This window comes from Gallus gallus, chromosome 25 (genome assembly GCF_016699485.2).
Source record: "Gallus gallus isolate bGalGal1 chromosome 25, bGalGal1.mat.broiler.GRCg7b, whole genome shotgun sequence".
Lineage (NCBI taxonomy): Eukaryota > Metazoa > Chordata > Aves > Galliformes > Phasianidae > Gallus > Gallus gallus.
In genome coordinates, this window is record NC_052556.1 from 2071127 (window position 1) to 2092675 (window position 21549).

Here is a 21549-nt window from a genome sequence, read left to right on the forward strand (position 1 = left end):
GGACCCATGGGCGCAGATCAAGCAGGGACACAGAGACACGGGGACACAGAGGTGCACAGAGATGGGGACGCAGAGCCTGCAGGGACGCAGAGCGCGGCCGCCACCTCCAACTCCGCCCCGGACGGACGCACGGGGGCAGCTGTGCCCATTCCCCGACACCCCCCTCACCCCATCCCGGCCCCAGCAGAGCGCACGGAGCGCTCATCCCCCCCTCTCCACGGGGGCCCATTGGGGTCGCAGCGGCACACGGGGACGCACCGCCCTCGCCCAGCCCGGCAGATGGATGCGCTGATCGTCCATGATGAGCAGCCGGGCGCTGTGAGGGCTGCGCTGCAGAACCGGGCCGAGGTCCCGGACCACGAAATCGCGCTGCTGCTCCGCCGTGAAGGCGACGGTGGGGAACAGAGGGTGAGCAAACAGAGCCGCGATGGGCTCATTTTGCGCCGTCACAGCCCAGAAGGTGATGTTGTGTTTGGCGTATTCATCCAGGAACCTGCAGGGGGGAACCTCGGCTGTGCCGCGGGCACCGGGCATCCGCGGCCCCCTCTGTCCCCCTTTATCCCCTCCTTTGTCCCCCTTTGCCCCCCCGGGGGCGGTACCTGACGAAGTAGTTGGCCCACGCACGGTGGTATTTGCCCCCCGCCCGCCCCTTCAGCGTCCCCTTCCCACGGATGTCCCCGTTGCTCTTCATCCACGCCGGCGCCGTCCATGGGCTGCCGTAGATGGACAGCGGGCGTTTGGCCATGGCGATGGCGCGGCGCAGGAGGGGGATCTGCGGTGGGGCAGAGCACGATTCAGCCCCACAGATCCCCCCCCGCGGCACAAAGGGGAGCACCGGGGGGGGGGACGGACCCCAAAGGGAGCGGCGCCACCCGCAGCACTGAGCCCGGCGCCAGCGGGCGGTGCCAAATCCCGGCGGCCGCCCCCGAACGCGCACGGAGGTGCCCGACGGCAGCAGCTGCCGTGCGCTCAGCCCAGCGCCTGCAGCGCCCCACCTCCAATCACCCCCAAACCTCCGACCCCCCCCCACTCCAACCCCCCAACCTCCAACCACCCCCCACCTCCGACCCCCCACCTCCACCCACCTCTGACCCCCCGACCTCCGACCATCCCCCCCATCCCCGACGCCCACCCCACCTCCGACCCCCCAGCCTCCAACCCCACATCTCCAACCACCTCCCTCACCTCCAACAACCCCCCCACCTCCCACCCCCCCACCCCCAAAGACCCCCCACACTTCCGACCCCCCCACCTCCCACCACCCCCCTCCGACCCCTCACCTCCAACAACCCCCCCATCTCCCACCCCCCCCCCTCCGACCCCTCACCTCCGACCCCCCCCCCCCCCGACCCCCACCTTCATCTCCAGGTCCTCCTCCGCCAACGCGAAGTGCCGCAGCTCGAAGTCGTCGGGGACGTCATCGTAGCTGTAGGGGCGCGTGGAGAAGTCGCTGCAGCCCATGGGGACGCGGATCAGGTTGTATTCGATCCCTGCGGAGCGGGGCGGCGTCAAACGGCGCCGGGGGGGCAATGGGGGCCGGATGGGGGGGGGGGCAACGGGGATGCGGCCCCACATCAGCGCTCACCGCTGTCGGAGAAGTAGGAGCGGAGCAGCTCCTCCTGTGCGGGCTGCGGCAGCGCCACGATGTTCAGAGCGGCGGCGTCGGACAGAGAACCCCCGAAGCCCTTCAGGCGTTGGAACCGAGCGGAGACGTCGAGCGTCAGCAGCACATCTATGGGGCAGAGCGGCTGGGTCGGCGCGGGGGAGGGCGATGTGGGGGGGGGGGAATGGGGGGAGCTCAGCACCGCATGGCCGGACCTGAAGGCACCGCGCTGAGCCGGAAGGACCCCTCACTGCCACCCCACCCCATCGCCAACCGACCCCACTGCCATCCCACCCCATCCCATCCCATCGCCAACCGACCCCACTGCCATCCCATCCCATCCCACCCCATCGCCAACCGACCCCACTGCCATCCCACCCCATCGCCAACCGACCCCACTGCCATCCCATCCCATCCCACCGCCAACCGACCCCACTGCCACCCCATCCCATCCCACCGCCAACCGACCCCACTGCCATCCCATCCCATCGCCAACCGACCCCACTGCCATCCCATCCCATCACCAACCGACCCCACTGCCATCCCACCCCATCCCATCGCCAACCGACCCCACTGCCACCCCATCCCACCCCACTGCCAACCGACCCCACTGCCATCCCATCCCACCGCCAACCGACCCCACTGCCACCCCATCCCATCGCCAACCGACCCCACTGCCATCCCACCCCATCCCATCGCCAACCGACTCCACTGCCACCCCATCCCACCCCATCGCCAACCGACCCCACTGCCACCCCACCCCATCCCATCGCCAACCGACCCCACTGCCACCCCATCCCATCCCATCGCCAACCGACCCCACTGCCATCCCACCCCACCCCAACCGACCCCACTGCCATCCCACCCCATCGCCAACCGACCCCACTGCCATCCCAACCCACAGCCATCCCAGCCCACACGCAGGCTGTGCTGGAAGGTCCCCTCACTGCCATTCCACCCCATAGCCAACTGACCCCATAGCCAGTGCGACCCATAGCCAACTGACCTCATGGCCATCCCACCCCACAGCCAACCCACCCCATAGCCAATGCAACCCATAGCCAACTGACCCCACAGCAATCCCAACCCACAGCCAACCCAGCTCATAGACAGCCCACCCCATTGCCAACCGACCCCATGGCCATCCCCCCCCATACCCACCTGGGGCACTCAGGCTGTGCTGGAAGGTCCCCTCACTGCCATCCCACCCCATAGCCAACCCACCCCATGGCCATCCCACTCCATCACCACCCCCCCCCATACCCACCCGGGGCACTCAGGCTGTGCCGGAAGGTCCCCTCACTGCCATCCCACCCCATAGCCAACCAACCCCATGGCCAACCGACCCCATGGCCATCCCACTGACCCCATGGCCACCCCACCCCATACCCCCCCATACCCACCCGGGGCACTCAGGCTGTGCCGGAAGGTCCCCCTCACTGCGCTGCAGCCGCTTCCCAGCTTTGCTGCTCTCGTACGTCACGAAGCCGCCCGCGCCCGGCAGCACCACCGGCTCCACCGCGTCGCAGTAGGCAGCGCTGCACACACACACCATGGCGTCGCGCCCGAAGAACTTGGGGCTGCAGGGCCGGGCGCCTGCGGGGACACCGCCACCGTGGGGGGGGGGACACAGCAGACCCCTCTCCATCCGCACCCGCAGCCCCACATCCCCCCCACGCCCCGTCCTGCACTCACCCGCAGCGCCGCGCAGCGCCCGCAGCAGCAGCAGCCAACACAGCACGGCGGCCCCGCGGCCCCCCATGGCACCTCCGGGTGCCCACCTTCACCCCCGGCAGCCCCACCTCCTCCTCTTCCTCCTCTTCCTCCCACCTCGCCTTTAAGGGCAGCTCCGACCTTCCCAGCTCAGCACGCCCCCCTCCCACCCCCACAGCTCCTCCTCGCCCTCCTCCTGCCCCGCTCCCCCTCACCCCGCAGCGCCGTGGGGACGGAGATGGGGGGCGCGGTGGTCCCACAGCGGCGCCCCCACGGGAAGGACCCACCGCTCCCTTCCTCCACGGGGGGGCTGTAGGGGTCCCGCAGCAGCACCTGGGGGCTCTGCCTCAGAAGGGGGCGGGGGGGCTATTTGTGCCCCCCCCCCCAGCGCCCCCCTAACCCAGCAGCCAGGATGCGCCCACGGAACGCCCCATAGAATCCCTCAGCATCGCCCCATAGAGGTGGTGGTGGGGTCCCACTCTGCCCCTAAAGTACAACGGAGGGGGGGGGGGTCTCCAAGCAGAGCCCGGCACTCCCATCCCATCCCATCCCATCCCACCTCCCCCCCAATCCAACCGTAGGGGTTGAGCCGCTCCGTCAGCGCTCCTCTCCGGGGCGGAGCGGCGATTTATGGCCCGTTTTGCCCTTTTCAGACCCATCCGATGCAGCTGTGGGGCCGCCCCATGGGCGGCTATGGGGCACAGCTCCGTCCCGCGGCTATGGGGTACGGCACCATCCCGTGCCTATGGGGCACAGCTCAGCCCAACTGCTATGGGGCATCCCGTGCGCCTGCCCGGGGCTGAGCTATGGGGCCGCTGAGCTCAGGAAAGTGGTTGGAATCAGGGCTGGGTTTAGGATTAGGAACGGGGTTGGGATTGGGGTCGGGATTGGGGTCACACACAGCGCAGACGGAACTGCTGCCCCCTTCCCAGCACTCCCACCTCCTGCCATGACTCAGCTGACAGCCCGTTGTTACACCCCGGCTAATTAACCCCAATTTGGGCCAGCGGTTGATTGATCGATCAGCTGCGCCCCTCCGCTGCTGAGCTGCGCTGCCCCGCAGCCGCTGCATCCCTTCCCTCCCCGCTTTGGGGTCAGCAGCCCCACAATCCCCCCCTCCTCCCCGCCCCATAGACCCCCGTGGACCCCACACTTTGCTGCAGCACAAACAGTGCGGGGGCCGCCGGGAGCTCATCCTTATCAGGGAGGGCTGATAAGATCTTCTCGCTCAGCAGGAAAAGTGAGAGCGGGGCGGGGGGGGCACCGCCTCAGCACGGGGAGGTGTTGGGAACCCCACTGAGTCCCCGGAGCTGCGGATGGGGCTCCTCTACGGGGGGGGGGGAAACCGTCCCTGTGCCGGGTGGGGGGCGGGGGGGGGCACGGGGGGGTGAAGGGGCGATGAGGGGGTGAAGGAGATGGGGGGGTGGGGCGGGAAGGGGAATTGGAGGTGAAGGGGTATGGAGGGGGGGTCGAAGGGGCGTGGGGGGGCGCAGGAAAGGGAAGGGGATGGGGATAAAGGGGCACAGAGGGGGTGAAGTGGGGTGGGGGGGCACAGTGGGGGTGAAGGGGGATGGGGGGCAAAGGGACGTAGAGGGGAGAGGATGGGTCAAAGGGGCACGGGGGGGAGTGAAGGGGGATGGGGGGTAAAGAGGGATGGGGGGCTGAAGGGTCGGAGGGGCACAGAAGGGGCAAAAAGGGATGGGGGGGCAAAGGGGTACGGGGGGTGAAGAGGGAGGGGGGGCAAAGGGGTCCGTGCTATGGGGACGGAGGGGTGAGGGTGGACAGAGCTGTGCCCATAGAGCATCGCTGCCCCATAAGCAGGGGGGTGGGCACGGGGCTGGGGGGGGGGGCAGCGCTGAGCCCGGTGCTTCTCCCCCCCCCCCCCCCCCCCCATTGAGCCCTGGGCAATGAGGGGATGCGCTCGGGGGGTGCAGAGCCCCCCAACCGCCTTTCTGAGGACTTCGGTATGTGGAGTCGGTAAGGAAATGGGGGGGTCCTGGCACGGGGGGGGGGGGTCCGCGGCCGCCCCATATGGCGGCAGTGGCCGTTTCGGGGCGCCGGGGCTGAACGGCCGCACCCCAAACTTTGGGCTCTGTGGGGTCCGCGGGGCGCACGGGGATGAATCTGGGGGGGGCTGCGGGGAGGGGGGTCACCGTCCCTCCGTGCTGAGAGCCCTCCCCAGGATTCGGACCCCCCCCCCCCCGCCCCCCAAACCCGCCACTCTCAGCCCCACCGCAGCGCAGGACGCGCTCCGGAGCCCCCCGGCGCCCCCCCCCGCCCCGCACATCGCCGCCCCCACCGCACCGCACCGCCCCGCACCGCTCCTTCCGGGGTGTGCCGCGCTCCGCTCCGCTCCGCTCCCCTCCCGCGACTGCTGACTCAGCGCCCCGCAGCGCCCCGCAGCGCCCCATGGGGTCCCGCACCGCGCATCACTCCGTGCCTCTGCCCCACTCTCGGGTTGGGGGGGGAAAGGGGGGCAGCAAACCCAATGGCGGGGGCTCCAACCCACCCACCCATCCATGCGCCAGGAACGGAACCCCCCCTCCCCACACTGGAGACCCCCATCTGCGCTGCTCACCCCCCCCAGGCCCCATAGATGGAGACCCCGACCCACAGAGGCGCTGGGAGTTGCAGGGGCTCCACGCTGCCCCATAGCACAGTGGGACCCCAAAGGACCCCAAAACACCCCACAGCATCTTCAGCCCCCCCATGGGGAGCAACCCAGAGCCCCCATCCCATCTATAGGGAGCACCCACACCCTCCCATCCATGGGTGCACTCAGACCGCCCCCCATCAATCCATGGGGAGCACCCAGACCCCCCCCCCCCCCCCAACAATGGGAGCACCCAGACCCCCTCCTCCATGGGGAGCACCCAAATCCCCCCCTCCCCCACCCAAGGGTGCACCCAAACTCCCCCCACCCATCTTCCCATCGCACCCACAAAGACAGCACCAAATCAGCCTTCAGTTTTGCAGTAGCAGCATTCACAGTTTATGGGATCCCCCCTCATGGGGCCACCGGTGCCCCCCCCAACCCCACACGGCCCCACATTGCCCCCCCACCCCCCCCCCCCCCCCCCGACCCCATGGGCGGCTCCGTCCTCACCGCCGCCACACGTAGGTCTGGATGGAGTTGGCCGGAGACACCGCCTGGATGAGCCCCACGGTGTCAGCCAACCCAAAGGTGACGTTCTGTGGGGACCTGGGGGGGATTTGGGGGGGGCGAGGAGGAGAGAGGGGTCAATGGGAGCAGCCATTGATGGGGTACGAAGCTGGGGGGGGGTGGGGGGGTACACGGAGCTCACCGGTTGAGCACCACCACAACGGCGGCCCCATCGGGGCGCAGGAAGGCCGTGTATTCCAGGGGGGTCTTCTTGGACTTTTGGGGGGCGATGAGCCCCACGCGTTGGGAGCCCTCCGGGATGAACTTACTGCGTGGGCAGAGGGGGGCCGTGCGCCCCAGGGTGGGGGTCAGAGCCACGCTGAGCCCCCCCCGCCCCCCTCCTATTGCCGTGGGGGCAACCCAGGGTGCTGGGGGGGTCTGGGGGGGGGTTTTGGGGGTCCCCGACCCACCTGAAGTGCCCCATGTGGTAGAACATGGGCTGCTTGTAGAAGACGCCCTGACTGCCGTCCACGATGATGGGGCTGTCCACGTAGTTCTTCACCCAGCTGGGCCCCCCCTCCAGGTCCAGCGCCAGGTTCCAGTCGGTCCAACCCGTCACGTGGTTGTTCAGGTTCTGCAACGGAGCGGCCCAAACGTCACCGGCCAAGCTTTGGGGTGGGATTGGGGTGGGATTGGGGTGGGATGGGGCCGCCCCCCGCGCGGCCGCACCGTCAGGATGCTGTGGCTGTATTGGTTGCCCCGCTCCCAGCAGCCCAGGATGACGTCCCGCTCCCAGAAGTGGGAGCCCACGCTGGCCTCCGTGGCCAGGATGAAGACGTCCGGGTAGAGCTCATGGGTGGGCACCACGGTGTCCTGGATGGGCCCGATGAAGTCCAGGTACCAATGGATGCCGATGCCGTGGACGTAGCGAGCCGCCTGCTCATCTTCCAGGACCTGGAAGGGGTGTGTGGGGGTGGGGGTGGGGTGGGGGGGGGTCATGGAGTGCGACCGTCAGGCGGTGCCATCGCTGCACACCCGTGGGACCGCGCGGCCCTTCAGGTTGGAGAACTCAGCGGGTCCACCCATCGCCCCACAGCCACCGCGGGCACCACAGGACCGTCATGGTTGGGATTCACCTCTGAGATCTCATCCAACCAACAACCCAGCCCACCATGCCCAAAGACCCCCAACCCATCCCACCGTGCCCAAAGACCCCCAATCCCAACCCATCCCACTGTGCCCAAAGACCCCCAACCCATCCCACTGTGCCCAAAGACCCCCAATCCCAACCCATCCCACCATGCCCAAAGATCCCAATCCCAACCCAGCCCACCATGCCCAAAGACCCCCAACCCCTCCTCACCATGCCCAAAGACCCCCGACCCATCCCACCGTGCCCAAAGACCCCTGACCCCAACCCATCCTCACCATACCCAAAGACCCCCGACCCATCCCACCGTGCCCAAAGACCCCCAACCCCTCCTCACCATGCCCAAAGACCCCCGACCCATCCCACCGTGCCCAAAGACCCCCAACCCATCCCACCGTGCCCAAAGACCCCCAACCCCAACCCATCCCACCGTGCCCAAAGACCCCCAACCCCAACCCATCCCATCATGCCCAAAGACCCCCAATCACAGCCCATCCCACCGTGCCCAAACATCCCCAATCCCACCCATCCTGCCACATCTGCTCATAGATTAAGGTTGGAGAAGACCCCCAAGACCGCTGAGTCCAACCATCGACCCACAACCACTGCGACCACTACAGGATCATTATGGTTGGGAATGACCTCTAAGATCTCATCCAACCCCAACCCATCCCACTGTGCCCAAAGACCCCAATCCCAACTCATCCCACTGTGCCCAAAGACCCCAATCCCAACCCATCCCACCGTGTCCAAAGACCCCAATCCATCCCACTGTGCCCAAAGACCCCCAATCCCAACTCATCCCACTGTGCCCAAAGACCCCCAACCCCAACCCCTCCTCACCATACCCAAAGACCCCCAACCCTTCCTCACCATACTCAAAGACCCCCAACCACCAACCCTTCCCACCGTGACCAAAGACCCCCAACCCAGCCCACCATACCCAAAGACCCCCAACCCCAACCCATCCTCACCATACCCAAAGACCCCCAACCCACCCCACCACTCCCACTCACAGAACCATTAACACTGAAGAAGACCTCCAAACCCACCGACCCCAACCACTGCCCCACGTGCCCGAAGACCCCCACCCAACACCCCCACACGCCGCATCCCCACACTTCCCGAGCACTCCTTCAGAAAACGCACCCCAGCGGCCCACCCCGCCCCACGCCCACCCCACAGCCCGCCCCACGCCCACCCCACAGCCCGCCCCACACGCACCACTTTGGCCCAGTGCGGGAGGTGGAGCCGGTTGTCATCCAGGATGATGAGCCGCACGTCGCGGTGGGAGCTGTTGGCCAACGCGGGGCCGAGGTCGCGGGCGATGAAGTCGCGCTGCTGCTCGGCCGTGAAGCCCAGGCACTGGAAGGGGTAATTGTTGATCAGCCCCGCCGTGGGTTCGTTCTCTGCCGTCACAGCCCAGAAGGTGACGTTGTGTTTGGCGTATTCATCCAGGAACCTGCAGGGGGGAACCTCGGCTGTGCCGCGGGCACCGGGCATCCGCGGCCCCCTCTGTCCCCCTTTATCCCCTCCTTTGTCCCCCTTTGCCCCCCCGGGGGCGGTACCTGACGAAGTAGTTGGCCCACGCACGGTGGTATTTGCCCCCCGCCCGCCCCTTCAGCGTCCCCTTCCCCACAAAGGACCCGCTGGTCTTCATCCACGCCGGCGCCGTCCATGGGCTGCCGTAGATGGACAGCGGGCGTTTGGCCATGGCGATGGCGCGGCGCAGGAGGGGGATCTGCGGTGGGGCAGAGCACGATTCAGCCCCACAGATCCCCCCCCCAATCCGTTGCTCCCTCCACGTCCCCCCTCCTCGCCTTCAGCTTTGTGTCCTCGTCCCGCAGAGCGAAGTGCCGCAGCTCGAAGTCGTCGGGGACGTCGGCGTAGGTGTAGGTGTGCAGGGAGAAGTCACAGCTGGCCATGGGGACGCGCACCAGGTTGTACTGCAGCCCTGCACGGAGCGCCGGGGGGCGGCGGGGGGCGGAGGTGGGCACCCCGAGGTGGGCACCCCCAAGGTGGGCACCATGAGGTGGGTGCACCGAGTTGGGCACCTCCATGGTGGGCACCACGAGGTGGGCACCCTGAGCATTGGGGGGCAGTGGGTGGGGAGGTGGGCACCCCAAGGTGGGCATCCCCAAGGTAGGCACCCCGGGGTGGGCACCATGAGGTGGGTGCACCAAGTTGGGCACCTCCATGGTGGGCACCACGAGGTGGGCACCCTGAGCATTGGGGGGCAGTGGGTGGGGAGGTGGGCACCGCAAGGTGGGCACCCCCAAGGTGGGCACCCCGGGTTGGGCACTATGAGGTGGGTGCACCAACTTGGGCACCCCCACGGTGGGCACCGCGAAGTGGGCACCCCGAGGTGGGCACCCTGAGCACTGGGGGGCGGTGGGTGGGGAGGTGGGCACCCCAAGGTGGGCAACCCACGGTGGGCACCCCAAGGTGGGCACCTCGAGTTGGGCGCCCCCAAGCTGGGCACCCCAAGGTGGGCACCCCAAGGTGGGCATCCCGAGCGCCAGGGGGTGGTGGGTGGGGAGTCCCTCACCCTGAGTTGGGTACCCCGAGGTGGGCGCCCCCCGCCCGCCCCACGGCTCCGCACCTTCCTCGGAGAAATAGGAGCGCAGGAGGTGGTCCTGGGCGGCCGCGGGGAGGGAGAGGACGTTGATGGCGGCCGCGTCGGTGATGGAAGCGCCGAAGCCTTTGATCTTCTGGAAGCGCTGCGTGGTGTCCAACGTCAGCACGAGGTCTGTGGGGTGAGGATGGAACGTGGGGGGCAGCGCCCGGCACAGCCCACAGACAACCGACCCCACAGCCAACCGACCCCATAGCAGCGCCCGGCACAGCCCACAGCCAACCGACCCCACAGCCAACCCACACCACAGCCAACCCATCCTATAGTCAACTGACCCCACAGCCAACCAACCCCATAGCCAACCTGCCTTATAGCCAACTGACCCCATAGCCAACCAACCCCATAGCCAACCTGCCCTATAGTGAACCAACCCCATAGCCAACCAACCCCACAGCCAACCTGCCCCATAGCTAACTGACCCCATAGCCAACTGACCCCATAGCCAACCCACCCCATCACCAACCGACCCCATGGCCACCCCACCCCATCGCCACCCCACTCCATACCGCCCCCCCCCCCCACCTGGGGCACACAGCTGTGCTGGAAGGTCCCCTCACTGCCATCCCACCCCATAGCCAACCGACCCCATGGCCAACCGACCCCATGGCCATCCCACTGACCCCATGGCCACCCCCCCCCATACCCACCCGGGGCACTCAGGCTGTGCCGGAAGGTCCCCTCACTGCGCTGCAGCCGCTTCCCAGCTTTGCTGCTCTCGTACGTCACGAAGCCGCCCGCGCCCGGCAGCACCACCGGCTCCACCGCGTCGCAGTAGGCAGCGCTGCACACACACACCATGGCGTCGCGCCCGAAGAACTTGGGGCTGCAGGGCCGGGCGCCTGCGGGGACACCGCCACCGTGGGGGGGGGATGAGGACACACTGCAGACCCCCACCCGACACCCCCCCCACCCCCCGTCCTGCACTCACCCGCAGCGCCGCGCAGCGCCCGCAGCAGCAGCAGCCAACACAGCACGGCGGCCCCGCGGCCCCACAATGGCACCATCCGGGGGTCCCCGAGTGCGGCAGCCCCGAGCCCGGCGGTGGTCCCGGTGGCACTGTGGGTGGTCCCAACGGCACTGTGGGTGGTCCTGATGTCACTCTGGGTGGTCCCAATGGCACCCTGGGTGGTCCCGGTGGCACCCTGGGTGGTCCCGGTGGCACCCTGGGTGGTCCCGGTGGCACTGTGGGTGGTCCCAATGGCACTGTGGGTGGTCCCGGTGGCACCCTGGGTGGTCCCGGTAGCTTTAAGGGCAGCCCCTCCCACACCGCAGCGCTGCTTCCCGGACCCGATGCACACAGGGTGTGATGGGGATGTGCTGCGTCCCATCCCATCCCGTCCCGTCCCATCCCATCCCGTCCCATCCCGTCCTGTCCCATCCCGTCCCATTGCTCAACCCGGGGTCACAGAGCGGATGGGGCGGATGGTGCTGACCCCGTTCCACCCCATGGGCGCCTCCCACTGCCACACTGCGTGTGGGGCCCTCCGGGGATGAGGCAGCAGGGCTGCGTTGCCCCATAACCACACTATTGCCCCATAACCACGCTATTGCCCCATAACCGCCCCATAACCACACTATCGCCCTATCGCCCTTAATCGCCCCATACCCCATAACCACACTATCACCATACAATTACTGTATCTCCCCATAACCACTCCACAACCACATTATCGCCCTATCTCCTGATACCCCATAACCACACTATTGCCCCATAACCACCCCATAACCACACTATCGCCCCATAACCACACTATCGCCCTATCGCCCTTAATCGCCCCATACCCTATAACCACACTATCACCCCACAATTACTGTATCTCCCCACAACCACACTATCACCCCACAATCACTGCATCACCCCATAGCCCATAACCACCCCATAACTACCCCACAACCACCCTATCACCCCATAACCACTGCATCACTCCATACCCACCCCATACCCCATTACCACCCCATCACCCCATACGCACCCCATACCCCACAACCACCCTATCACCCCATAACCACACTACCACCCCATACCCCATAACCACCCCATAACCACACTACCATCCCATTACCACCCTATTATCCCATACCCACCCCGTACCCCATTACCACCCTATCACCCCATACCCACCCATACCCCACAACCACCCCATAACCACCCTATCACCCATATCCACCCCATACCCCACAACCACACTACCACCCCACATCCCATAACCACTCCATAACCACACTACCATCCCGTTACCACCCCATACCCACCCCATACCCCACAACCACCCTATCACCCCATAACCACTGCATCACTCCATACCCACCCCATACCCCATTACCACCCCAGCACCCCATACCCACCCCATAGCCCACAACCACCCTATCACCCCATAACCACACTACCACCCCATACCCCATACCCCACAACCACCCCATAACCACCCTATCACCCCATAACCACTGCATCACCCCATACCCCCCCCATACCCCACAACCCCTCCATCACCCCCCTCCGTACACACCCCCCCCGCCGCTCTCAGCAGCCCCCGTTCCGTTCCCAGCGGACCCCCCCCGGTACCGGACGCTCCGTCCATCCCCCCCCCGTTGTGTAACGCAGCCGAACCGGCCCCGTTCGCGTCCCGTCCCGCCCCGCAGCCGCACCCTCCGCCCACCCCCGCCCCGCGGCGCCCCGCACTCACCCCGCCGCCCCTCCCGGGGTTCTCCCGCACCCTCCGCCGCTACCGGGGACAGCCGGCGCCGCCCCCGCCGCTCACGTGACCGCCGCAGTCAGCTGACCGCCCCCCCCACCCCACCCCCCCCCTCCGGTGCCGTCGGGGTGGGCGGAGACCTTTATTTGGTTCTATAGCGAAGTGGCGGAGCGGCTGAAAGCACCGCGACCGGCCGGGATACACCGGGACCCCCCCCCCGAACCCCCCCCGGGACCGGAACCGGAACCGGGACCTCGTGTGTGGGGGGCGGGCACGGCCCGACGGGATGGGGGGTACAGACACGGGGTGGGGGGGGAGCAACGGGGGGGCACGGCCGGTATGGGGACGGAACCGAGCAAGGCACGGCCGGTGTGGGGCGGCACCGCCGCTATGGGGACGGCACCGCCGCTATGGGGACGGAACCGCCGGTGTGGGGACGGCACAGTCATTATGGGGACGGAACCGCCGGTATGGGGAGAGGACGGCCAATATGGGGACGAGACGGCCCGTATGGGAGCGGCACAGCCAATATGGGGACGGCACGGCCGGTGTGGGGACGGCACCGCCGGTATGGGGACGGGACGGCCCGTATGGGGACGGCACAGTCAATATGGGGACGGCACGGCCGGTGTGGGGAGAGGACGGCCGGTATGGGGGACGGCACCGCCGGTATGGGGACGGGACGGCCCGTATGGGGACGGCACAGTCAATATGGGGACGGCACGGCCGGTGTGGGGAGAGGACGGCCAATATGGGGACGGCACCGCCGGTGTGGGGACGGGACGGCCCGTATGGGGGCGGCACAGCCAATATGGGGACGGCACCGCCGGTATGGGGACGGGGCTGGGGACAAGGCACGGCCGGTATGGGGACAGCGGACAGCCACGGCGGGGACGGGGCACGGCCAGCGCAGGGGATGGGGTGGGACGTGGCCGCTGTAGGGACGGGGGGGGGGGGGGCCGGGGGGGGGGGGGCTTTGGGGAGCGGGGATATGTGGGGGTTGGGGGGGGGGGGAGCAGCCGCTGCGGGGATGGGGTACGGGCAGAACGGGGCCGGCGGACACCCAGCGTGGGGTCGGGGCGGGGGATACGGGAACGGCCCACGCAGCCCCGCTGCCCCCCCGCCCCCCATCCCCCATCGACGCCCCCCCCCATCCCCCATCGACGCCCCCCCCCCATCCCCCATCGACGCCCCCCCATCACAGCGCGCTCTCTTTGCAGCTCCCGCTGAGGCTCCGCGGACGGCGCCGGGCGGAAAGGAGGCGGCGGAGGGACGACGTGGAGCTCAAATCCCCGCAGCTCCGCAGATGGATCCCCTCCTGTGCCCCCCCCGGAGCCTGAAACGCCATAAGGGGCGGCGTGGGAGAGTGGGACCCCCCCCCCGCGGGGATGGGATGGGGAGAAAGGGGGAGGGGGGGGGGTCGCCGGGACCCACCTGCTTGTGGCCGTGCACGCCGTGCTTGGGGCGGTGCAGGAATCGGGCCACCAAACCCCGGCACACCTTCAGGTCCCCCAAAGAGCGGGCGGGGGTCTTCTTGGGGGGGGGCAGCGCTTTGCTTTTCCCCACCGAAGCGGCGCGGAGCAGAGCGGGGGGGGTCGCGGGGCGGGCGGTGCAGAGGGCAGAGCTCGGAGTACGGCGCTGCGGGGAGGCGGCAGTGGGGCGATGACCCCCCGCCCCCCCCCCCACTGCTACCCCCCCCACAGCCCCACCCGGCTATGAGGGACCCCATCATCCCGGCCCCAAACGGGACAGCCCCGGCCCCACACCGGCATTGCCCTGTCCGCCCCCCCCCCCCTCCCAGTGCATCCCAGTACATCCCAGTGCATCCCAGTGCCCTCACCTGTATCCGCAGAGGAAGTGGACACGGCGTCCTCCATTGCTTTGGTATAAAGAACATCCCTGAAATCTGCGGGGGGGGGGCGGAAGGAGCGCCCTGAGGTGGTGACCCCCCCCTCAATCCCACACGACGACCCCAAACAGCCCCCACCGCCCGCCCCACACCCACCTCCATCCCTCCCGGCCCCAAAGCCATGCGCAGCCAGACCCCCCCTCCGCTATCACAGAGCAGCCCCCCCCGCCATCCGCCCCCCCCACCCCCTCCCACCCCAAAGAAACGCAGCCCCCCCCACACCCCTCCCCACACATCGCTATCACCGAGCAGCCCCTCCCCCCCCTTCCCATCCCTCCCATCCCCATAGGAAAGCATCCAACCCCCTCAGGGGGGGTCCTCGCCCCACCCCAACACCTCTGTCCCCCCCCACCGCTATCACCGAGCAGCCCCTTCCCGCTCCCCCCCCCCATCCCCATAGGAAAGCATCCAACCCCCTCAAGGGAGGGGGGGGAGGTCCTCCAACCCCCCCGACGCCCCCCCCCGCCCCCCCCGTACCGTTATCTCTGAGCAGCGCAGCTCCGGGATCACTGTGGCGATCGCCAGCAGCGGCCGCGGACCCAACGCCGGGGCGGGGGATGGGGGGCACGAAGCTTCGCTGTTCCTCCGCGGTTGGAAGGGGCGTCCCGCGCCCGTCCCCCCCCCCCCCGCGCGACCCCCTCTGAGCCGCACCTCGGGCAGGCACGGCCCCCCCCCGCCCCTCGCCAACCCCTCCAGGCGGTTACAGCTGTGGGTCACCGCCCCCCCCGGCAGCGCTCCGTCTCCGCGCGGCTCGGCGGTGGAGCACGAGAAGGAGCGCTCGCCGCGGGCGCGGTTCGGGGGGGGGTCCTCGAAGGGACCCCTCGGCCCCCTCCCGTGGTGGCTGCAGCGCACGCAGTCCACGCTCAGGCAGTAATCGGCGCGGCTGCGTTGGATGGAGCGGAAGAGGACGTAATCCACGGAGCGCGCCGAGCCCGGCGGCTCCAGCAGGCACGAATCCTCCGACGGGCTGCTGCTGTCGGCCGGGAGCTCCGACGTGAGCAGCGATCCGCTGTCCGTGGAGGCTGCGGGGGGGGGACTGAGTGTGGTTATGGGGTGATAGGGTGGTTGTGGGGTATGGGGTCACATCTGAGACCCCCCCTCCCCTCCGGCTGTGCGCTGCGTCTGGGCAGCCCATGGGCGGCCCTGACCCCACACCGGCACCCCCTGTCCCCAACCCTGACCCCATTCCGGATGGCCCCATCTCCATCCCCACACCGGCACCTCCTGTCCCCAACCCTATTTCCATGCTGGCCCTGCCCTGTCCCCATTGTGGATGTCCCCAACCCCGTTCCCCAGCCAAACCTGTCCCCAGCCCTGTCCCCATACTGACATTGCCTGTCCCCATCCCCAGTCTTGACCCCATTCTGGATGTCCCCAGCCCAGTCCCCACACCGGCACCCCCTGTCCCCAACCCTATTTCCATGCTGACCATGCCCTGTCCCCATTCTGGATGTCCCCAGCCCTGTCCCCCAGCCAAACCCTGTCCCCAGTCCTGTCCCCATCCCCAGTCCTGCCCCCATTCTGCATGGCCCCAGCCCTGTCCCCACACTAGAACCCCCCTGTCCCCCACACTGTCCCCATTCTGGATGTCCCCAGCCCTGTCCCCATACAGGCCATCCCCCATCACTATGGTGGCCGTGCCCTGTCCCTATTGCAGCCCACGTCCCACCACCAGCCCTGTCCCCATTCTGGATGTCCCCAGCCCCGTCCCCACGCTGACCGTGCCTTACCCCAGCAGCAGCCATACTGTGTCCCTATGCAGCCCAGGTCCCATTGCCAGCCCTGTCCCCACTCCTCCTGGCCCCACTTTGGCCATGCTCTCTCCCTGCAGTGACTGCTCCCCATCCCCAGCCCTGTCCCCATCCCCAGCCCTGTCCCCATCCCCATCCCCGTCCCCCCCCTCTGCCCCCCATCCCCACAGCAGCTGCGCTCACCTTCCCCGCTCAGCACGATGGAGGGGACGCGGTCACACATGCAGCCGTGTGAGCCCTCGGTCAGCTGTGAGTCGAAGAGCGTGGCCTGTGGGGGGGGGGGGCTCAGGGAGCAGCACGGACAGCCCCCCCCCACTGGGGGAATGGGCTCAGTGCCCCCCTCCCGGCTGTCACCCCCCCCTCCCGGCTGTCACCCCCACCTGGCTGTCACCCCGCAGCCCCATGACGGTCTCATAGGATGGGGGGAAGTCGGTGGGGTACAGCGGCACGGGGCTGTCCATGGAGCCGTTGTAGGTGATGCTGCGGAGGGGAGAGTGGAAAACGAGGTGCTGGGGGGGGGGCGGGGGGGGAGGGTCCTGCTGAATGGCCGTGGGGTGCGGGGGCCATGATGGGGTGCGGTGGCCATGATGGGCTATGGTGGCCATAGGGCACATGGCAATGGGGCAGGTGGCTATGGGGTGTGGTGGCCATGGGGTGTGGGGGCCATTATGGGGTATGGTGGCCATAGGGTGCATGGGCAATGAGGCAGGTGGCTATGGGGTGTGGTGGCCATGGGGCACAGAGACAATGGGTCCATGGTGGCTATGGGGCACAGGGACAATGGGGCATGGTGGCCATGGGGTGTGGTGGCCATGGGACTCATTGGACATGGTGGGGGCCATGGGACGTGGTGGCAGTGGGGCACATGGAGCGTGGAGCATGGTAGCAATGGGGTGTGGTGGCCATGGGGTGTGGGGACAATGGGTCATGGTGGCCATGGGTGTGGTGGCCATGGGGCACAGGGACAATAGGGCATGGTGGCCATGGGGTGTGCTGGCAATGGGGTGAAGGAACAATGGGTCATGGTGGCCATGGGGTGTGCTGGCAATGGGGCACAGGGACAGTAGGGGATGGTGGCCATGGGGCACAGGGACAATAGGGCGTGGTGGCCATGGGGTGTGATGGCAATGGGGCACAGGGACAATAGGGCGTGATGGCCATGGGGTGTGCTGGCAATGGGGCATAGGGACAATAGGGCGTGGTGGCCATGGGGTGTGCTGGCAATGGGGTGTGGGGGCAATGGGGTGCGATGGCAATGGGGCATAGGGGCTGTGGGGTCACGGTGGCCATGGGGCGCTGTCCCCCCCCACCGCCCCCCCCCCATCCGTGTACCTCTGCGCGTCGGTCTCGGAGCTGCAGGTGTACTCGGGGGGGTAATAGGGGGGTGGGGGCACCGGGGGGGACGAACTCCTCCAGGTCCAACCCGCTGTGCACGAACGGCTCCGGCGGCGACGCGCAGCCCAACGTGATGGAATCAGAGCGCTGCGGGACCAACTGAGGGCAGAGGGGGGGGCAGAAGGCTCAGGGGGGGGTGTGTGGGGGGGGTTTGGGGGGGGGGGGGGTCCCAATAATAGGACCCACCACGTGAGTGACGTCCAGCGAGAAGATGCGGACGCAGCAGACGCCAACCGACAGAGCGCAGACGACGGTGGAGAGGACGGTCAGACCGCAGACACTGAAGAGGAGATCCTGGGGGCGATGGATGGGGGTGGTGGGGGGCGGTGAGTGGGGGGGGGGCAGAAGGGACTCGTGGGGGGGGGTGGGGGGGGTGGGTGGGGGGCTCACCTTGAGGGCCAGGCGGACGCTGCGGCAGTCGGGGTTGGGGTACATGGTGAGGGTCTCCCCCTGCGGGATGCAGGACGGCGGCGGCGGCTCCGGGCGGCTCTGGCAGCAGATGCATGAATTCTTCTCCTGGGGATGGGGACGGCATTGAGGGACCCCCGGCCCACCCCCCATCCCCCCCCCCGACCCCGACCCCCCCCCCCCCCACGGCTCCTCACCCTCTCGCAGACCTCCAGCGAGCGGACGAGCTGAGCGTGCTGGCAGGAGAGGATGGAGCCGGCCAGGCTCAGCATAACGCCCAGCACCGACAGCAGCGTGAAGAAGGTGATCTGGGGGGGGGGGGGGATGGGGAGGCGGGGCTGTAGGGTGGGCCGGGGGGTGCTCAGACCCCTACAGCCGCCCCATGGTGAATAAAGAGTGGGGGTCTGCACCGGGAGATGCTCGGCCTCAGGGTGAATACTGAGGAGGGGTCCTCACTGGGGGATGCTCAGCCCCCCCCGTAGTGAATACAAAGGGGGGGGTCCTCACTGGGGGATGTTCAACCCCATAATGAATACAGAGGGGGGGATTCTCGCTGGGGGATGCTCAGCCCCCCCCAACAGCTGCCCCATATTGAACACAGAGGGGGGGTCTCCACTGAAGGATGCTCAGACCCCATAGTGAATACAGAGGGGGGGTCCTCACTGGGGAAGCTCAGCCCCATGGCAAACACGGGGGGGGGGGGAGGGGGGGGGGGCTCACTGAGTGCTGCTCAGCCCCCCGCAGCTGCCCTATAGTGAATACAGAGGAAGGGTCTTCACTGAGGGATACTCAGCACCATAACGAATACAGAGGGGGGGTTCTCATTGGGGGATGCTCAGTCCCCCCCCCACAGCTGCCCCATAGTGAACACAGAGAGGGGGTCTCCACTGAAGGATGCTCAGTCCCCATAGTGAATACAGAGGAGCCCCCCCCCGGGGGGAGCTCAGCCCCATGGCAAACACGGGGAGGGAGGAGGGGGGGGGGGGTCCTCCCTAGGGGATGCTCAGCCCCCCTCCCCCCCCCCCATGGCTGCAGGCAGGGTGGGGGTCCCCACACCACCTACCAGCAGACTGAAGGGCCGCTTCCAGGAGACGATGCCAATGAGCCCGGATAGAGCGAGCTGCGGTGGGGGACAGGATGAGGATGGGGTGAGGATGAGGACGGGGTGAGGATGAGGATGGGGTGAGGACGAGGAGGGGTCCCTCCCGGGCTGTGCAGCCCCCCGTGTTTGGGCTGAGCCCTCCCCCACCCCCCCTGCATGCAGCACAGCCCGACGGGCGGGCCGTGGATAAAGTGCTGATTCAGGGCACTGAGAGCCCCGGGGCTGCGGGCAGCGCTGTGGGGCCGGGCTCTGTGTGCCGGAGGGCTGCAGTGGGGCCCACACCCCATACAACCGCAAGCAGAGGGGCCCGGCCCTTTAAACCCCCCCCCCCCCCCCCCCCCCCCCCGCAGCCCTCCATCCATCCCTTCGTTATCTGCCAGGACCCAACAGCATCGCCCCATCCCTCACGGATGGGGACCGCGGGATTCTCCCACAATGCACCGCAGCGGCACCGCTGGGGGCCACACTCCCCCACCCCCCCCCCCCCCTCCACCCCTCTCCTCCCTGGGGATCGGTGACGAATCCATCCCAGCATCTCCCCGCACAACGACCCCCCCACCGCCCCTCAAAGCCCCTCAGAGCCCCCCCAGAGCCCCTCAAAGCCCCCCCGGAGCCCTCAGAACCCCTCAAAGCCCCCCCAGAGCCCCTCAAAGCCCCCCCGGAGCCCCTCAGAACCCCTCAAAGCCCACCCAGAGCCCCTCAAAGTCCCCCCAGAACCCCTCAAAGCCCTCCCAAAGCCCCTCAAAGCCCCCCTGGAGCCCCTCAAAGCCCCTCAGAGCCCTCCCAGAGCCCCTCAAAGCCCCCCCAGAACCCCTCAAAGCCCCTCAGAGCCCTCCCAGAGCCCCTCAAAGCCCCCCCAGAACCCCTCAAAGCCCCTCAGAGCCCCTCAAAGCCCCCCCGAAGCCCCTCAGAGACCCCCAGAACCCCTCAAAGCCCCCCCAGAGCCCCTCAAAGCCCCCTCAGAGCCCCTCAAAGCTCCACAGAGCCCCCCCAGAGCCCCTCAAAGCCCTCCCAGAGCCCCTCAAAGCCCTTCAAAGCCCTCCCAGAGCCCCCCCGGAGCCCCCATCTGACCGAGAAGCCGGCCCAGGACGGGCACGAGTGGCGGATCTTGGAGGACGCGGTGATGGTGGCGGCCACCAGGCTGAAGGTGACGACGAGGACGCCCAGGATGACTTGGAGGAATCCGAGCACCAGCAGGACCTGCAGCCACGTCCTGCGCCTCCGGAGCCGGGTGAGGCTGCGGGACGGGCGGGAGGTCAACGAACGGCTGGAATCGCTGCGGGACGGCATGGCGGACCGGAACCGGGATGGGAAAGAGCGACCCAAAGAACGGGAGAACGCCGGGACCGGGACGGCCCTCCGTCTGCCGGGGGGGGTTCCGACGCCGCGCGGGGACGCGGAGGGTCGGTGGGTCGGTGCGGATCCTCAGCGCCGTCCGCGCATCGCACCGCGGAACGCGCTCAGAGCCCCGCGTTGGGGGTCCCCTCCTCCTCCTCCTCCTCCTCGATCTCCGGCCGTGGGGGGGTCATAGCGGGGGTGGGGGGGCGCTGCCGGTTGGGGTTCACCCGGACCGTACCGCGGGGCCGGGCGGGAGGAGCGCTGCGGGCCGCGCTCAGCTCTGAGCATCCTCCGACGGCCGCGCGGCGCTCCGAGCGAGAGGAGGAGGAGGAACGAAAGGAGCCCGATCCGCCGCCGCCGCCTCTCCGCTCTCACCGCGTCCTCCGCCGTTGTTTACCGGCGGCCGTAACCCCCCCTCTCCCCCGCCCCGGCCGGAGGGGATGCGCTGCCGGCGGGATGCGGCGCAGAGAACCGCCGGGCATCGCCCCCCCCCCCCAACCAACCAACCCACACCCACCCCAAACCCACCCAACCACCCCCTCCGCCGGGGCGCACGGAGCTGCGGCCGCGCCCGATGCGGAGGGGCAGAGCCGGGAGCCCCGGGAGCCCCGGAGGAGCCGACAACGGGGGCCGCCCCTCCGCGGAACGCCGGGAGTTGTAGTCCCTCCCACCCCGGGCACCGCCCCGCACGGAGCCCCCAATCCCCCCCCCTCCTTCCCTTCCCACCCCCCCCTCCCCGCGGGGTCACC

At 68.5% G+C, this 21549-nt stretch overlaps 3 protein-coding genes across 8 annotated transcripts; all 3 read right to left on the minus strand.

Annotated features, from left to right (window-relative positions):
* Window positions 1–17: 17 nt before the first annotated feature.
* LOC107049673 (glucosylceramidase-like) lies at window positions 18–3441 on the minus strand. Its single transcript, XM_040652451.2, has 7 exons — window positions 3299–3441; window positions 3003–3199; window positions 2871–2964; window positions 1586–1732; window positions 1357–1490; window positions 600–772; window positions 18–493 (listed from the first exon to the last, which is right to left on the minus strand). The coding sequence occupies exons 1-7, from the start codon at window positions 3363–3365 to the stop codon at window positions 202–204; spliced, it is 1104 nt and encodes a 367-aa protein (XP_040508385.1). The 5' UTR covers window positions 3366–3441; the 3' UTR covers window positions 18–201.
* A 2842-nt stretch (window positions 3442–6283) lies between these two features.
* On the minus strand, window positions 6284–13145 carry LOC107050229 (glucosylceramidase-like). Of its 6 annotated transcripts, XM_040652624.2 has the most exons (12): window positions 12889–12948; window positions 12648–12649; window positions 11133–11447; window positions 10852–11043; window positions 10172–10318; window positions 9390–9523; window positions 9138–9310; window positions 8794–9031; window positions 7149–7373; window positions 6890–7053; window positions 6622–6747; window positions 6284–6518 (listed from the first exon to the last, which is right to left on the minus strand). In XM_040652624.2, exons 3-12 carry the CDS (start codon window positions 11206–11208, stop codon window positions 6419–6421), a joined length of 1575 nt encoding a protein of 524 aa, XP_040508558.1. In that variant the 5' UTR covers window positions 11209–11447; window positions 12648–12649; window positions 12889–12948; the 3' UTR covers window positions 6284–6418. The 6 variants fall into 6 exon arrangements, with proteins under 6 accessions (XP_040508558.1, XP_046760003.1, XP_024999279.2 ...); XM_046904047.1 differs by lacking the exons at window positions 12648–12649; window positions 12889–12948 and adding an exon at window positions 13038–13145 and having other exon boundaries at window positions 11133–11281; XM_025143511.3 differs by lacking the exon at window positions 12648–12649 and having other exon boundaries at window positions 11133–11281.
* Window positions 13146–13915: 770 nt separating this feature from the next.
* On the minus strand, window positions 13916–21395 carry LOC107049672 (protein FAM189B-like). Its single transcript, XM_025143512.3, is given in 13 exon segments — window positions 13916–14233; window positions 14332–14535; window positions 14738–14803; window positions 15284–15828; window positions 16741–16825; window positions 16938–17037; window positions 17890–17957; window positions 17959–18051; window positions 18139–18246; window positions 18343–18468; window positions 18558–18668; window positions 19424–19480; window positions 20534–21395. Coding segments are annotated over 13 exon segments (1920 nt in total). The 5' UTR covers window positions 20753–21395; the 3' UTR covers window positions 13916–14095.
* Between the last annotated feature and the right edge of the window lie 154 nt (window positions 21396–21549).

What these genes read in the sequence shown, in the direction of transcription:
- LOC107050229 (XM_040652623.2), bottom strand. Translation starts at nt 10,676, where the DNA reads ATGGGGTCGGTTGGTGATGGGGTGGGTTGGCTATGGGGTCAGTTGGCT. An exon ending in ACGAGGACACAAAGCTGAAG is followed by an intron (nt 9,311 to 9,389) that starts GCGAGGAGGGGG and finishes GCCCCACCGCAG; the next exon opens with ATCCCCCTCCTGCGCCGCGC. An exon ending in TGGGCCAACTACTTCGTCAG is followed by an intron (nt 9,032 to 9,137) that starts GTACCGCCCCCG and finishes TCCCCCCTGCAG; the next exon opens with GTTCCTGGATGAATACGCCA.
- LOC107049673 (XM_040652451.2), bottom strand. Translation starts at nt 3,365, where the DNA reads ATGGGGGGCCGCGGGGCCGCCGTGCTGTGTTGGCTGCTGCTGCTGCGG. An exon ending in GGCGCTGCGCGGCGCTGCGG is followed by an intron (nt 3,200 to 3,298) that starts GTGAGTGCAGGA and finishes GTGTCCCCGCAG; the next exon opens with GCGCCCGGCCCTGCAGCCCC. An exon ending in AGGAGGACCTGGAGATGAAG is followed by an intron (nt 773 to 1,356) that starts GTGGGGGTCGGG and finishes GCCCCACCGCAG; the next exon opens with ATCCCCCTCCTGCGCCGCGC.